This window comes from Alosa sapidissima, chromosome 12 (genome assembly GCF_018492685.1).
Source record: "Alosa sapidissima isolate fAloSap1 chromosome 12, fAloSap1.pri, whole genome shotgun sequence".
NCBI lineage: Eukaryota > Metazoa > Chordata > Actinopteri > Clupeiformes > Clupeidae > Alosa > Alosa sapidissima.
In genome coordinates this window covers 15,628,821-15,646,604 of record NC_055968.1, presented here as the reverse complement: position 1 = coordinate 15,646,604, position 17,784 = coordinate 15,628,821, and the positions used below count along the sequence as shown (strand labels likewise).

Here is a 17,784-nt window from a genome sequence, read left to right as displayed (position 1 = left end):
TTGTCATGTCTAAAAGTGAATATGCAGAGTAGACATGAATGCTGTTTAATCCTTTAATCCTTCGCTTATATTTCAAGCTGTCAGGGAAAATCGGCAAGGATGTGAAAACAGTGAAAATCCCTTCATCTGACAAGATGAAGATGAAAAATACCACAAAGTGTTTGGTCGCTGGTTGGGGTAAAACAAGTACGAAAGAAGCCTCAAGTCAGCTCCAAGTGGTCCAGGTTCAAGTCATAGATTTCCAAAACTGCAGGGCAGCGTAGAATCAAAACGACATCAGCAAGAAACTTCCTAAAAATGTGATGTGTGCCAAAGGGTTCAACAGGAACGGTCCGAGTCTGGTGTGTATGCTAAACTGACAAGTATTAGCTATTTATTTGCCATTTATACATCTTTTTATGACCTACAATTCAGTAATATTATATGGGTTGCTTAACCTTACATCAGAGATGCATCTTATTTGACATTATTTTATGTTCTTGTTCCAGGGAGACTCAGGAGGTCCATTGGTGTGCAACGGCCTGGCTGTGGGTATAGTATCATTCAACCTGAATGAAAGCTATCGACAGATCATTCCTGCTGTTTACACTCAAATCTCAAAGTTCCTGCCATGGATCAAAAACAAAACTGGTCCCAGTTTTGATTTGCAAGATTCTTATTTTGAGTAAATGCATAGTTTTTGTATAGCTGAACCACTGAATGCATGCATGAAACGACCAAATCATGCATGCATGCTTGTCAGTTGTATAATGAGTACTTGTGATTTGTGCTTTCTATAATAAACTAGATGTACCGCATAGCGGTACGTACAAAATATGACCGCCGCTCAGTCCTGTACATCCGTTTCGCAAAAAAAAATAAACACACTAATCAATTTAGTCAGAATTTAGTTAGAATTTAGTCATCTTTAGTTCATATTATATTCAACTTTATTGTCAATGCATAAATACCAGTAGTCTAAAACGAAATGCAGTTTTACATCTAACCAGTGGTGCAAATAACATGTCCAAAAGAGCCTTCATGAAATGCGTCACTAGACTGTTCATACACATTTTAACGGGCGTAAGAGCTGTTGTCTGTTATTGTTTGTGCAAATATAGGCTGATTCAAGTTCCCCTGCATTTTGCACCTGTGAGGTCCATGGTTTGTCTGGCTTTCACCAGACCAAGCTCAATCTAAAGAAATCTAAAAAGAAATCGCCGGCAGATCACCCAGCCTAGTCCATGGTAGGCGCCGGATAGAAATGTTGTTTAATTTTGTGATTGAGATATCCGCGCTCTGGCGTCCCCTCTGCAATGTGTTCGCCCCCCAGTTTCAGAGCTACTCTAAATGCAAAAATGCATAGAGGGAGTTATGACAAAACCGTTGAATATTCGGTTTTCCTTTAATCCTACTGAATTTGTAATTATGTATCGGCCGTTATAATTGCCGATACCGATAGTATGTGCGTGCCTGTGTGGGTGTGTGTACATGTGTATGTTTCTGTCTGTGTGTGTATGTGTGCTCGTGTACATGTGTGTGTGTTTGTTGTGTCTGTGTATGTGGATGCGTGTGTCTGTGCCTGTGGATGTGAGTGTGTGTGCATGCGTGTGTATGTGTATGTGTGCATGTGTGTGTGTGTGTTGATGTATGTATATGTGTTTGCGAGAAAGAGTATGACAATGTGTGAGACAATATCCTCTTCCAGCAACCCTTCGCTCAACACCACCATCTACAGGCCAATGAGTGTACAGTCACTAAATGTAGTAAACTTAACTAAATCAAATAACTTAATTTTTTTACAGTACATATCCCCAGTGAATGTCAGGTTAATCATACACATACAATTTAGTGCAGTTATGAACATCTTAACTGAAGATCGGGGGATTAAAGCAGAATGATATTGCATTTTTATTTTTTACCAGGGGGGTGCAAATCACAAATGAGTGATTATGGGCTAGGTTGATGTGGGCCCTTGAGACCAACATAGCATAAAAATATCTTCATCCTCGGTGCCACGGTTCAGGTAGTTATTTAGGAAAAACATTTTTGGGGTTTCAGGGGGCCAGCATGGGGGGTGTGGTGGGGGGTTGGGGGGGTTGAGTGGCCCCTGGTAAAAGTCTAGTGGGGCTACATACCCACCAAATTTCATGTGCACCAGTGTTTCGGTGTCCTGGGTATTGTTGGCCAAAAATTCAGGAAGCAGATGACGGTGGAAAAAAACTTTGACAATCCCTATATGACCGCTTTGCTAGCTACACTAGCGGCGGTCATAATTATATTTTTATAGACTCATGAATGATGCATTGACAGGAAAGCACTTTCGTTGTACCTGTGACAATGACAATAAAGACCTATTCTACTGTTCTATTCTAAAGCAACAATGTTTTCTGTGGGATGAAGAGATCAGAGGATGTAGAGACAGGATGACACCTGCAGGCGTACATGTGGAACATCTGCAAGAGTTTGACCTATTAGTGTACATTTCCAGCAAACTGCTATGGTCAGCGTGGTCAGGTGAGCCACGGCACACCATACTCTGTAGAAGATGAGTACGTATGTGTGTGCACACAGCTGCACACGACTACTGTACACTTTTCTGTAGCCTGCACAACGAGGGAGGAGCCTGTGCTGGTGTGGGAACAGTCTGTTCTGAGGAGATTGGTATAGGTATTGCTAGATCACAGTTCAATGACTCACCCCAAATGAACTCAAAGATTCCTTTTAAATACAAAAATATATTTAGTTTAACATTCAAGATAATTCAGTTCACTCTATGCAAATCATAAATAAATCCACATTTTCAATTGGGAACTATACACATATTAATAGTATTGCAACATATATTAAACTATTTAATTTTACTATATATATATATATATATATATATATATATATATATATATATATATATATATATATATAGTATATATTATTGATAATCTATTCAAATGTAACATGTAGCATCTACATCTTTTTAACTCTCACACTGCAGTTCACAGTACACGTGACAGTTGCACAATAGGGTGTCAGTTACTGCCAGTGCCAGTTACTGCCAGCTCTCAACAATGACGTACTGTGCATTGATGGTGATTGGTAAATGCCTGCAGATAAGTTTTGGATCACAGTCTTTTCAAAAGTCCAGGGAGTCAATTACATACTTTGCCTCATGAAGTAGTATACATTTGTGGAAAACAAGTGTTGAATTTCTGGTCAGCGACTCTTCCTTTGTAAGAGCCCACAGCCCCATGCAGGATATGGTATGGTTTGTGCTTCGTCAACGTTTACTAATCACGGCGTAAATGTCACCAGCTCTCTGCAGCTCTACTGAGAAATGAGGCGGCAACTTTCTGAGAAGAGGGTCCCAGCCCATCACCAAAAAATGTGATTTCATGAGATCTTGGTGGTTTCATGGACTGAGGTGGTCAGGGTTCTGTAGTCTGTATGGAGAAGGTGTCCCCCCCCCCCCCCCACACACACACATACACACACATACACACACACACACACCTTCTGATTGTAAATAAGGTAAAGATATTTTTACAAGTCTTATACTGTAGGTGTTAAGGCAAGGCAAGTGGCATTACGTGTCACTCAAAGAGGAGCCTCTTCTGTAAGGTAAGTGCTATGCTCTGTCAGAAAGAAAACCACAGATGTCTCAGTGGTATAAATATGAGTGTCTCTGCTGGCACAGATCAAAGTGAACAAAGACTACACTCAAGAACATGAGTATCCAGCACAGCCTACTTCTCTTCCTCGCTTTGGTAGCAAATGCACATGCAGGTAACAAAAAAAAAACTAAACACACTTTTATGGATGATGTATTCCATTGGCGAGTTTACTGCATGTTTACTTATGGTATGCACATTACGCTGTTGAATGATTAAGCCTTGTCAGGAGATGAAATCATCAATGGGAAGAAAGCCAAAGATGGTTCCTTGGAATACATGGCATCGGTGCAGATTGATGGCACCCATAGGTGTGGAGGATTCCTTATTGACCCCAACTTCGTTCTTACGGCTGCACACTGTGACAAAAGGTTTGTATTCCTTCAGCAGATACAATGATTCATCCAATGATGCTGCAGATGCAGATTTGTGATGCCTTTTTTCTGTTACGCTTAGTGGTGAGATGACTGTTGTCCTTGGCACACATGGCATTAAGGGAAATGTTAAAAAACACAAGGTGGACACCAAGATTAAGCATGGATCATACAAAAGCTCCTTGACTGGAAACGACATAATGCTATTAAAGGTATTATTTATCATTTTTATATGAAATGTTGGAATTGAACATTTTAAAAGTTTTAGCTCTTTAAAGCCAAAACCAAGAAAATGAAAGTACTAAAATATGTTTTTTCTTCTATGTGAAGTTAGTCAAACAGGTGAAATTAGGCAAAGGGGTGAAAGTAGTTAATATTCCAAGAAACGACAAACCAGTTAAGCAACCCACAAAGTGCTCAGTTGCTGGTTGGGGTTCCACTGCAAACAGCAACAAGAAGGCATCAGAGGATCTGCAGGTTGTAAACGTGACGACCATTGACACAGAGGAATGCAAAAACGTGTGGAAGGAAGCAAAGGTGACTCTGCCAGCCAAGGTCATGTGTGCTGGAGGATATGAGACCAAGAAAGGGGCCTGCCAGGTTTGTACATCAGTGTATTTTGTCTGGAGTGTGTTTCAATAATAAACAATTAGTACAATATACTTCAGCTTGTGAAATACTGTACACACTCTTCATTCTCAACATCCTTTATTTTATTTCATGTACGTCAGTTATTCATTAAGTGAAACTTTTCAGATAAAATACCTCTTAAACAATTATATATCATTACCTTTTATCAGTGATTACTGTTATCCTATCCTTTAAACTTATATAAGGAGTATTGTACTTACATATAATAGTGTGGGGCAAGGGAGATCTGCCTGTAAGCCTAATTGTATTGATTTGATGTTGCAGGGTGATTCAGGGGGACCACTGGTGTGTGACAATGTGGCAGTTGGCATTGTTTCATTCAACCTCAGGCAAGACTGTAACTATCCTAATGTTCCCAATGTCTACACACAGATCTCAAAATTCTTGCCCTGGATTAATGAAACCATCAAAGTCCATTCTTGAAGGTATAGATCCAGACTTCTGACAAAAAGTTGTTTGATATTTAAACTCAACAGGCAGTTAAATTACAACACCCCTCCTGACATCCCTTCTGTGCTCCTGACATTTCTTAGATAGATACTTTATTGATCCCCAGGGGAAATTATAGTAGTTTATATAGTTCTTATAGTAGTAGTTTCTTATAGTAGTTAATGCACTGATTACATTTGTTATTAGAGGTGTCACGCATCTCACTAAATACTCCATCTCTCTGGGCATTCAACTATTCACAAATATGTCAAATGATGTAAAAAGTAAAATCACCATGAGTGAAAGTTTCTTGCACTTCCAATAAAATCTGTATGCCTAAAATCCTGCTTAAGCACACTTATTGGTAGATTAACACTGCATTGTTTTAGAGTCCTTGTACTTTACCTTGTAATTTCATTCATGTAATTACACTCCAACACATTTTGACACCTATAGAAGGACAATGACTACCTGTTTTTTCCTACTTGTCAAACAATGATACTAAATGAACAAACTAAATGTTCACACTACTACTACTACTACATCCTGTGAGTAACACCAAAGACCTGCGTCACATTCCAAAACGACCCAAGACAGAGAACTCAAGAGTAGGTCTGTTAAATGCCAACCACATCATCACCGCAACCTCATCCCATCATCCAAACGGTCAGCAGTCATTTTGACACTGACAAATTATAAACTCTGAGGCTTATTTCTGTAAGACGTCACTCGTCAGGACCAATGAGGGAACTGGGAGTGGTTGAAGGAAATCGTGAAGCTGTCCGCGCGCTGTTGGAAATAACAATTGATTATAGAACCCCTGTTAACCTAATGATTCTGACCCCGCTAGATATGGAGAAGTTTCGGTCAACGTAATATTACTATCCATAGTAGGCCGATGTGGGCCTACCCACAATGCTGTTACAAGAATGCCTTCTAGCTATTTAATTAGACACATCTTCCCCAAGAATAGTGTGCGAGGCCCTCCTCGGCCAATTAATTCGGGAGGCGCCTTCACTTGAGTAATGATCCTAGTGTGAAAGTCGGTCAGAGGCTATAGTGCTGGCCTGGACCACTATGCTCATCTGGACAGAACATCTTACCGAAGCTACAGAGGGTTCAGGGTGTGCTAAGGTTAGCTGTCTAATTCCAGACTACTAATAAAATCAGTGACCCACCACAGTACAATACGACGGCCAGGTCTCCTGGTAGCATGCCTACACTTTCACTGATTTAGCCCCCACGGCCCTAGAGACTAATCCTAGCCGTTGCTCCTGGCCCATCTTAAACTTGAGGGATATCTAAAGAAACTAGAAAACTATGTGGGTCAAAGCATAACAATTTATTTGTCAGACACAAGCTATTCATCCAATACATTATAGAAGGTACATCTAAATGAATAATGTGAAAGTTCCGAAAACAGGTTAAAGGAACATTTAGGAAACCATATGAAGCAATCAGAGAATGAACATACCAGCTCAGAGGATGATGACTACACACCTTAGTGGTGCGGGAGATTCTGACTACAGAATAGCTCCTAGAATGCTCTGTGAACCTCACTTAAATACGGTAGGCTACCTAGTTTGTGGTTGGTTACATTGATATGGATCACATGATTAGAGGTCAGCTGATTTGGGATCACATGGTTGGAGTTCATCTGATTTGAGAGTACTTTGATGAGACTTGAGACCATTGTTGTAGTGAGAGTGAATCAATCAAGACATGACAAGGTATACATTTGATTACATTTCCTGTCCCTATAGTTAACTGCTCCTGTGGACATGTGGCAGTAGGCCCACAATAGGCCCACACTTAGTAGTTGATCAAGAGTCAATATATGACTGAAAAGATTATCATCAGCCTGGTAATTGGGATCCTTACATTTCCATAGACAGGTAACCACAAGTCAGAAATGGCCACAAGCGATAAGCGACATAGGTGGGCTCTCTCTTGCGTCATCCAAGTGACCGTATGTAAACCACTGGTGAGAGCGCATCTGACACAGAGAAGACTTTTTCTAAATAAATAAATAAATAAGGTTATTGTACATAGTGGATATTGCACACATCCAATTGACATTTATGATTAGAATACAATAATGTACATCCAGGACCTATTTGCTCTGGGTTTCAACACTGTGGTATTGTAGAATAATAGCAGGCGGAATGAAGGAGCTGTGGTAGCGCAGTCTGTTGCTGAAGCATCGGCTTGGCGTCCTCACTGTCTCGTGCAGGGGATGAGAGGTATTGCCCATGATGGATGCAAGTTTGGCCAACCTCCTTTTGTGTGCGAGAGTTGTGAAACTACAGACAATGTCCAGAGTTCATATGTGAAAACAGCTTAAAAGCTCTCATCTTCATCACATCTTAGAGTCACAGACAGCCAATACCTATAATAATGTCCGGGGCAGTCTGATGACTAGAGTGGCTGGCCAGTAATCCACGGGGTAGGCATTAGGAGTATGTCTGGTGACTCAAGTGGTGAGAAAACAGTGGAAATCTTTTGTAGTTGAATCTAATGGAATATAAAGTGGCTTTATGTACTACATTTACAGGTGACCCAAACATGTGTAAATGTATTTGCCAACTGTTCTAGTGGATTATTTATTTGTCTGGTGCTCTTGGTGTGCTGTGCACACTTGATCCACAATAATATTGCCCTCTAGTGTTGCAACAGCTTAATGATGTTGTACAGTGCTATGAACAGGACATTCTGTATCTCTCTGTATCCGATTTTAAATACTGGGCAGAGAGAATTCGGCAGAAAATTCAGAGGGCTGTCCAATAAAAAGTTGTTGAATCTTTTAATCAAGGAGGAGTCTGTTGTTTATCAGATACCAAATCATTGAGCTGCTAAAAGGAGAGAGAAAACCACTTACCTCATGGGCTACCTGTTGTAAGGCTAGTGAAGCTAGTAGGATTACTAAATAACCTTGCCAGGAGTGCTTAGGACAGTAACTCAACTACACTGAAGCTGCCTAAATGAAACATTTAATTTCAAATGATTTCAAAATGTTTACTGATGAAGGCCTAAGGGCCAAAACGTTTGTTTGTTGCTAGTAAAGGAAATATTAAAGTATTAAAAATATTAAATATGTGTCTTTTGCAACAACGTATGAACACAACTCCGATACAATATAGTGGGAATGCACCGACAGCATGTCTGTAGAAAGAGATCTCCGAATTCCTGTAGCACAGCAGCTCTTTTCCATTTCAACGTTGGAGGGGGGCAGTGTTTCTACCCGAGCACCAAACTTCTGATGGCTGTTTTACAAGCGATAAGACCTGCTCACAGTGTGGCGGAAGTGCTGTTCACCCTATTAAGAGTATGTGGCATCGAAATGATTTTTGAAATTATTTTAAAAGGTAAAAAAACTCTTTAGAGGGTCTTAAAATGATAATAAATGTTCTTGGACCTTTCTGACTAATTAATATCTCTTTATTCTCATTTTCTTCCGCAGACGTTGTTTTTTCGGTGTTTAAAGAACAACTCATGTTACACCATGTGACATGATAAAGTTTATTAATCATGAAAATAAGAGCTAGCTGGTTATTTACAAAATAGAGTTGTTTTTTGCTGTAAAAAAAGATGTGTTTTGGTTGGGAGATATAGCCAAGTCCGAGTTAGAATACAGCAAACATACTGTACCACTGAACATTCCCTGATAAACAAAACTGTGAAGACAAAATTCACGACAAACGTGGATTTAAATAAATGACTGCCTCATAAACTTAGTGGTCTTTAGCATTTTTGTGTTTATCTTCAATTTCCCCCAAGGCAAATTGTGAGCAAATACTGTAGAGAATTTTGTATTCATCTAATCCCAGTAGAGAAGTATCCAATGAATTCAATTATAAATAAGTCACTTGTACACTGTATTGAGTGAAAGGGGACGGGGCTTTCTGAATGGTAATATAACTCAATAAGCTTGAGCAAAAAGAACCTGAACGAGTGTCAGAGGGAAAATACAGTCTTCACTTGGTGAGATCTTTCAGGTATTGCACGCCTTGGCTGGTGTATTCGGTTGCTCTGGTTGGAGCTACGGAGAGTGCATGGATAGACTTCTGTACTCCTACAGACAAAGAGGGACAAGATTTGAAAATGTGAAAACCACACAGCTCACAGAATGGCACATAAACTGAAGGCATGACCAAGTGCGAGAAACACTCACCTGAGTTCCAAGCTTGAAGTGGAGAGAACTCTATTTTAGGTGGCGTAGGCAACTGAACCCAAGGGAGAAATGAGGCTTGTTAGTATGGTACAAAAGTAGGGAAATCAACACATCCACAACATAAAATCTCTTCGGGTGGATACCAGACTACAGTAGATGGGAAAACTATTAGGAAGGTGAGAATTTACTGTGAATGAATACCATCTCGCTCTAAATGAACAATTCTGTGTCCATTCAGCAAACCATCCACATTTCAAGAGTCTTGATAGCCAGAGAGGAATATTCTGGAATGTCTGGATATTTGATTATTCATGCACAGCCCTAAATTAAAAACTTTTGTTAAATAGTAAATAATTGGTTTACTGATTTTATTAACCCCCTGAAGAGACGTGTTAACCTGTATTTAACAAACGTTTTTAACTATGAAACATTGCTCAGTACTGATAATCAAAGTTCAAAAATCAAAAGCCACTTCAGACACCAATTAGTGTAAGTGGTGCTGTCTGGATGGTCACAATGACAGTGTTTCATGTTTAAATCCCTATTTCTGTGTAATTATTGGATAAGACTTAAGATAAGTCTTCAGCAATTGGATTTTCATAGATAATTTCATTCCAAGATCTTGTTTGTTTTGCTAGCATCAAATTCCAAGTTTCAGCATTTGATATGTTGTCTATGTACGTTTTGCAACTAAATATAGGTTTGTGATTTGCAGATGATCACTGATTCTGTTTTTTTATTACATTTTACACACAGTGTTTCCACTCCAAGTCAAATGTAAAATTCCATGACTTTTCCTTGACAAAAAAAAAAAATGAATTTCCATGACTTACTATATAATGAATGGTACAATATACGACCAAATATTCCAGAGCAGCCGTTTAGTGTTCAAGGATCTTTTAATTTTTTAGAGTGGGAGATGAGTAAATGGGCATTGAATAAACAAAGTTGTACTAACCACAACAACTCAAGCAAGCAGTAAAGCTAATAACCAATTCTGTGTGGAAATATATATTAATGTATTTTGACAAGTAAATTGACTTGACTTTGAGAAATGAAGGAATTTCCAGAAATTCATTCATTCACATAATTTTCAGCTTCATCATCTCATCCTTATAATCTGGTAGTAAGTACCTGAGAACTTAATTAGATGAATAAACAGTCATTAGATGAATGAGCTACATGTATGTAATAACCATGTAAATGGTTTCTTGTGCCTATTTCTGTGGGTTAAGGATGCATTCTCATCAAAATATGGAATTGCCATTGGATTGTATGTCCTGCCCCTATTGGAGTCCTATTTGCCTATCAGTTGGCAATTGATGGGTGGGTGAAAGGTGCCATGGCTGGCCAATTCGGTCCCCTTTCTCCCATACCCACTAAAACATCTTGTAAACCATTAGGCCTATGCCTTTTTACCTCAAGTCCAAAGTACTTCATCCATTCGTCTACTGCAGGAGGGATGGCAGCTTTGGCCTTAGCGAGGACGACTGAACCCTCCTCACTACCTCCCAGCAGGCCAGAATCATACGCAACATAGATAGCTCCACCAGCAATGGTCACCTTTGTAGCAAGCCTGGGATGTACATGGATAAAGTTATTTTTCGCATGCCAGCAACTTTGGTAGACAACATCATCAGTTTATGATTACATTATGCCTAGAAGAATAACGGCTTGACAACACCAGCACACAATTAGGCTACTTAGCTTCGGTGCTTCTATGCAACAGTAATGTTGTGATAACTAACCTAAGACATTTCAACCAGACACTGCATTCACTTTGGATAACATCTGTACCTAGCTGCACTGCCTATTTTAGGCAGTATTCATGCAGTGTGCACGTATTGTGACTAGCTGCAATCATGAGCAGCGACCAACCTAACGTTAACGTGATCTGTGAGCTACATTATCTAGCTGGATGGCTTGCTAACATATCTCGAGCTTTCTCTAACGTTATGGTATATGTTAGGCCAGTAACATTAACTTGAGTAACGTTAGCTAAGCTACGTAGCCTTTAACCTACGAGTTTATTTACGAACGCTTTACTTATCTTCAACACATAAATAAAGGTACTGAATGCACTTTGGTGTTGCAATATTTTCTATGATTAACATAGAGAGTTATCGCTAGGTTATCGAGAAACACCTTGACAGCTTGTTAACTAACGTTAGCGTTAGCTAGCTAAAGTTAACGTTGCCTACACACAAAAAAGACAATTCTTGTACACTTACTTGACAACAGGTAAAATCTTGGCAGCCATTGTACAACAAAATAAACTAAGCTAGTTACCGATTCTGATAAATACAGCAAAAACTGCTACGAAATCACCGGACCAGTCTCTCTACCAGACCCCATTCACTGACAAGGACATGGACGCACAGGAGCAGAGCAGAGTAGTGAAGTCAGGGTGAGGTTTGACAGCTATCTGAACAACAACTTCGGCAGATTCGTCAAAATGTAGTAAAGTACAGACACTCTTCTGTAGGCCTGTCTGTCTGATAATCCTGCTGCCACTAGCCTACATATTTCGCTCTGTTTGGTTTCTAATAAATTGGTGATAGGCTATCAATTGTTCGCATTAAGCAGAACAATATTGCAGACTAGGGCTATGGGTGGTAGGGGTGTTGTCTGTGGTTGCAAGCCTGTTTCATGAGTTTATAACTGTATATTCTGTTATGTGAATCCCATGCACAACAGTTATAAATAATCTGAGTTTAAAGGCCTCCCACTATTTATTACTCTGTTGCATCAATGTCAGGCTTTTTGACTGAGCATAATCAGGCCTATATTGTAGGTTAACATTTTTAGAATAGGACTAGTTTATCTCTTTGTGTAGACTATGACAATTCTCAGGGATTATCATTAGGTCGTTAATCAGATACATGTCTACATCATCCAACAATCAAAAGAGACAACTTCTTCCTGGTAATTAATTGACCTATGCATCATATACTGCAGAAATGGGATTGGCATTGAAGATAACTGCTGGTGTATCATTCTCAGGGTATGGCAAAGTTGTAGAGGAATAATATTTTGCTGTCCTAATAATTCCTTCTGTCTTTTTCAGGTCTGAAGATTTCACCTACTGTATGTCCTGTATGAAACGTAATACCTAAATGAATAATAATGAATACAACTAAAGAGATAGGCCTAAATAGGCGACATATTATACATATATTAAATTAATAAATATCTATAAGTAAAGCAATATATATATATATATATATATATATATATCTGTAATATGCCTGGGCATAGCCTAAGTTTAGCCTGCTACAATAGTATATGGTGTGATGATGCATTTTTGACAGCCCATTCATTACATCAAGGCGATAGACATGGGCAGTAGGCCTGTTAATATTTTAAATAGCCTACGTAATTACTTTAACGTATTTTGTAATATGTATTTTGAAGGATTGGAACTAATCTTTGTAACAAAATAAAATGGAAAAGGGCCTTTAAGTCATTAAGTCAAAAGTCCAACAGGGTCAGACCAATCAGTCCAATCAGGCAGCCGTTCTTATAATTCAGAAAATTGTCACTGACTAGACTCCGCCTGTTTTAATGCATGATAAGTCTAATCTGCAACAGTAGGTTCATGATTCTTCAGGCATGCCTGCTGCCAGATCCCTACTTGGCTTCATGAACGTTAACCCTTTCAGTGCTGATGTTGTGTAATTGAAAAAAGATAGTACGTTAAGAGTAACACTAGTCATCAGTCTTTGCCAAATTGAAAGATATAATTTTCCCTCCTCGAAATCCAAGTGTCTACTGCGACTACTAGAATTCGGAAATGAGGCGTTCTTTAAAACTTTTTGCATTGGGAAGTATAACTGCAGCTCTTCTTGCACTGTACTTGAGAGGTCCAACCTTCAATGCTGGTAAGTACCTATAATATGTTTCTGATCACTTGAATCTACTTCGGAGTTCGGGCAGCTCGTCGTTCCTATAATGCCGTTGAGGTGACAGGTGCAAACGCTGGACCTGAAGCGTCTGGCACAGGCTATCACGCAGAGCTGTTGTTGAAGTCTAATCGAGTTTCGTGTCATGCGATTTTAACCATGCAGGGCGGAGACAATTGCTTGAGGTTTGTGTGTTGCTTTATTCATGTCGTGTGCGAAGCTTGCATTAATTACTTGAAAAATGCGTGAGAGGCCTGTTCAAGCGTTGTTGTGAAAATGTGGATCCCTGAAAGCGTAAAGATTGATTGGAGGGGTTAGAACGGTCATAACGAGCAATGTAGTCCACTCAATTAGCACTTCATTGTGTGATGCGTACCATGTCAATAATGCCATATTATCCTGCAATCTGGAAAAGTGGAATAGTTTTGGCCTAGCCTATAGTGGCAGACGCTTATCCAAATACTCTTTATTTTTGTAAACCGTAGCCCTTTTGCATACAACTGTCCAATAGTTTTATTCTATATTGATAACTAGATTCATATTTATTCATATCATATCATCACCACATGTAGGCTATATGGTTTTTACTTCGTACTTCTTTTATAACATGAAGGCCTATTTGGGTGTCAGCATCCTGACACAACAGTTCACTTGATCACATGTGAGGACATCTCAGTTGATGCTCACAAGGGAAGACATGTCAAATTAATTTGACCCAGTTATGGCTGGTCTGATCTGTGCACACAATAGGCTTATTCATTAACACGAAAGCCCTGAGGTTAAGGCATATTTAGTTTAAATCCTTTTCTGGGACAATCCACTTTTATTGTCATAATGACACCTGACCACCAGTAGCTTGATATCATAGTCAAAGACAACTTAGTCTAACAAGTAAAACATGTTAATGCATGAATGGGGATATGGCATGTTTTAAAGGATAGAATGAGAGTTTGCTCAACGGCATATGGTGATGACCTTTGACCTGTTTCAGAGTCCTTAAAGGGTTCCCGGGTCTTGGTGACTGGTGCCAGCACTGGCATTGGAGAGCAGGTTGCCTACCACCTTGCCAAAGCTGGTGCACAGATTGTTATCACTGCAAGGAGAGGCAATGTTCTGGAGCAGGTAAGTGGGCTTAATGTGTAACACTAGATTGTTTTGTGATAAAAAAGTTTTTTTTTTGTTTGTTTTGATTTGTTTTGTTTCATGTATCAGGTGGTGAAAAAATGCATGACTATGGGGGCTCAGAAAGCCGTGTACATCCCAGCTGATATGTCAGAGGCATCTGACCCAGAGAAAGTTGTGAGGTTTGCCGTAGAGCAGCTTGGAGGATTAGACTACCTAGTGCTGAATCACATCGGACCCAGTCCCTTTGCCATGTGGGATGGAGATGTTGAGCATACTAGGTGGTTAATGCAGGTATATTATTTTACTTTATCTCTGTTTAGATTATTGGTGTTTAACATGTGTGTATACAGGTCCAAGTCAGTTGTGACCAGTTTTAATGCTAATATAAGTGTAGATAGTTAGTCAGGCATTTTTCAGTCAGTTACCCTTCTTAGTGGCAATTAGCCTACTACAGAGTAGATGATGAATATGTGTTAATGAGGGGCAATGCTGAACTACTGTACTAATGTGGTTTCTCTCTGAAAGGTAAATTTTTTAAGCTACCTGCAGATGGCATGGAAAGCAATCCCAACTCTTGAGCAAAGTAAAGGTTCGATAATAGTAGTCTCCTCTGTGCTTGGTGAGTCAAACACGTTATTAATGCATCACTCTTCACAATACATTGCATGAAATTGGACTTAATTGTAGGTGTCTGCCATATCACCCAAAATATATCTTGTCAGCTAACCATGGAAAAATAGTGGTGCTTCGGGATGATTTTGACTTATTAACTTTAATTTAACTTATTCTGGTATACAAATGGCATGAATCTGGACCCTAACTCATCAGCTATCTAATCTGTATCACATTATATCAATGTTTAGTTACATTGAAGAGATTTTAGGGGTATCATCTTTCAACCTTGGAAAATACCTAAACATGGATCATTACAACAGTGGTCGTTTTACAGGAAAGATGTGCACACCATTTGTTGGTCCTTACACTGCCACCAAGTTTGCCTTGAACGGTTTCTTCGGAACAATGCAGCATGAACTGGCCATGAAAAAGAGCAATGTGACAGTCAGCATCTGCATTCTGGGGCTGATTGACACAGATTCGGCTATGGAGAAAGTCAGGTTGGCTGTTTCAAAGTTACCTAACATCCTCAGGTCATTATTTTGTTTATGTTTATGGTATTTGACAGACACTTTTGTCCACAGCGATTTACAGTAAATAAACATTAGTTAAAAAATAAAGTTGAAAAGCCTATAGGCATAATGATAATAGTAATGATAACAAAATATTAGTAATAGAAACATTATTAAATATCAACATGTAATGAGTTTTCATTTGAGCAAAAACCATAAACATACAAACCATAACTCTCTAAGAAAATGAATAAATTGATTCAGTAAGACGAACAGATGAGTCTTTAAACATTCATAGCCATTTGCTGCTTTTTTATTTATTTGGTGTGCGTTTAAAGGGGATATACCAACATGACGGCATACCCGGCGAGTGAGGCAGCCTGGCAAATCATCACAGCTGGAGTGACCCGGCAGCCAGAGATTTTCTATCCCTGGTACGCCTACTACTCTGGCCTCTTCAAGGACTGGTTTCCCTTCTTCAGGGACATGGTCATCCGAGGGTTTTACCATTATGAGCAATAGAGAAGGATGGAGAGGATACCCATATCCTGCACATGTGCACAGCAGGCAATAGAATGTCATTTTGTTTTTAGAATGTTTGTGTTTTTAGAGCTAACCATTTTGTTATAGTTGTGTATTTCATTCCCTCATCCATGTCTAATTGTAAAGGTACACTATGCAAGATTTTCATCTTAATATAACCTTTACGAAGCTAATTTGATGGTAAACTTGTAATAGGGTAATCGTTCACCTAGCATAGCCATACAGCATAGCCATAGCGATTCGCTAATAGAGAACCAGCCATGCAACTTCAAGAATAGTCGACCTGAATACATCTTGCGTGAATCATGAAACATTACCTTGTCAGTAGATGTAGCTCTTTGGAGATAGCCTGTTGTTAATCATTCGCCTCCACAGCAACAGCATTTTCATTGTGTACAGGGGGAACAAGCCACGAGATGTAGACTATTTACAACAGCAGAGTGTAAAATATAAATATATCGCGACTCTAGGGGGAGTTCTACAGTCGCCAAAAATACCTGAAACTGCATAGTATACCTTTTAATACAAATACCTATGAATAGTGCAGTTCACTGTTTTTTATGCTAGGGGGTGCAATAGCACTCTCAAAAGCCTTTCAGCATGAAATTAACCCATTCCAAATACAGTAGATCCTTATTTCTTTTGTATTAATTTTAGGTGCATAACTTTTTGTATTACTTACTTTTACTTATACATTAACACTGCTGATATTTTATATTTAATTTACATTGCCTCTACGATTGCTACATATATGTATTCGTCTATTTATCCAGCATATTTGAAACTCTGATAATCATGAGTTATCCTACAATCAGGGAGGAACTGAAATTCTTTTCTGCCATGCAGTGAACATAAAACTTGAAAAACACTGTTCATTCATGTCAATCAAGGAGAGCTGAACCGGCTTGGCCCCTTATGTAACAGCAGAGTGCATGTTTCAACTCTGCACTGATCCCTATTAAGACTAAAAACTGGTTTTGTGTTCTGATGATGATCACATCACTTGTGTTGTTATTCCAGTAAATATCTGTTTGTGAAGGGTTTTCCCTGTCATCATAGCCTGTGGGTATTTCAATATGTATTTTTGCAGATTGTTTTTAATATGAGTAAAAGGTTTATAAAAAAGGTTTGTTGTATATATCTTCAGGGCAGTGAATTGAGAACCGAGAGTGTGACATTACCACACATTACACATCACACATTACCACAGTGTGCATGACAGTTGTATCAGGCATTACACTGAAGAAGCAATAAAATATCTGTGTCTTGCCTGGCATACAGAATAGTCAGTGGTGGCGTAGCTGAGTTTGAATAATTGTTCATGAAATAAGACAACCTCTGAGTTCAGGCCAATGGGGTCATACAAAGCATAAAGAATTGGGGAAACATCCATTTCTCTCCATTTGACAGTTACATCTATTCAGGAGACTCCACAAAGACATTTATTCAGACAAGTTCTTTCACGCTCCATGCCTAGGTTAGCATGAATATCCTGTATAAAACAGACAACAGTTGGGGCCACCAAAGGTTATAATGCATCTGTAGTTGCAGATTAGTTTGTCACAGATGAACTCTCACTACACATTAACGTAATTGATTCGAAGCAGGTTTATGATGGCAAGGGCAAGGCATTTTGGGCATTACACAGCATTACGGTCTTTAGAAAGAATTCGTACCCCCTGTGGAAGATGGAGAGGAGGTGGCCTGCAGAGATATCAATGCAGAGCATCTTTTGGATACATTTACTGTTAAGACTAGTGTGAGACTGGGATACTGTCATTTAATTTCTTGGTCTCAATGGACTGCATAATTACA

The 17,784-nt window shown here is 39.1% G+C and overlaps 3 protein-coding genes across 4 annotated transcripts; 2 read left to right on the top strand and 1 right to left on the bottom strand.

The window, feature by feature from the left end:
- The first annotated feature begins 3,607 nt into the window (after positions 1-3,607).
- Positions 3,608-5,427, top strand: LOC121677608 (mast cell protease 1A-like). Its single transcript, XM_042056439.1, has 5 exons — positions 3,608-3,762; positions 3,868-4,018; positions 4,104-4,233; positions 4,352-4,621; positions 4,937-5,427. The coding sequence occupies exons 1-5, from the start codon at positions 3,705-3,707 to the stop codon at positions 5,093-5,095; spliced, it is 768 nt and encodes a 255-aa protein (XP_041912373.1). The 5' UTR covers positions 3,608-3,704; the 3' UTR covers positions 5,096-5,427.
- A 3,179-nt stretch (positions 5,428-8,606) lies between these two features.
- micos13 (mitochondrial contact site and cristae organizing system subunit 13) lies at positions 8,607-11,676 on the bottom strand. The gene is made up of 4 exons (XM_042056440.1): positions 11,504-11,676; positions 10,692-10,848; positions 9,273-9,324; positions 8,607-9,173 (listed from the first exon to the last, which is right to left on the bottom strand). Exons 1-4 carry the CDS (start codon positions 11,530-11,532, stop codon positions 9,076-9,078), a joined length of 336 nt encoding a protein of 111 aa, XP_041912374.1. The 5' UTR covers positions 11,533-11,676; the 3' UTR covers positions 8,607-9,075.
- Positions 11,677-12,858: 1,182 nt separating this feature from the next.
- Positions 12,859-17,217, top strand: hsd11b1la (hydroxysteroid (11-beta) dehydrogenase 1-like a). 2 transcript variants are annotated; one of them, XM_042057995.1, is made up of 6 exons: positions 12,859-13,153; positions 14,166-14,296; positions 14,387-14,590; positions 14,825-14,918; positions 15,249-15,447; positions 15,765-17,217. In XM_042057995.1, exons 1-6 carry the CDS (start codon positions 13,066-13,068, stop codon positions 15,946-15,948), a joined length of 900 nt encoding a protein of 299 aa, XP_041913929.1. In that variant the 5' UTR covers positions 12,859-13,065; the 3' UTR covers positions 15,949-17,217. The 2 variants fall into 2 exon arrangements, with proteins under 2 accessions (XP_041913929.1, XP_041913930.1); XM_042057996.1 differs by having other exon boundaries at positions 15,249-15,414; positions 15,765-17,211.
- The last annotated feature ends 567 nt before the right edge of the window (positions 17,218-17,784 follow it).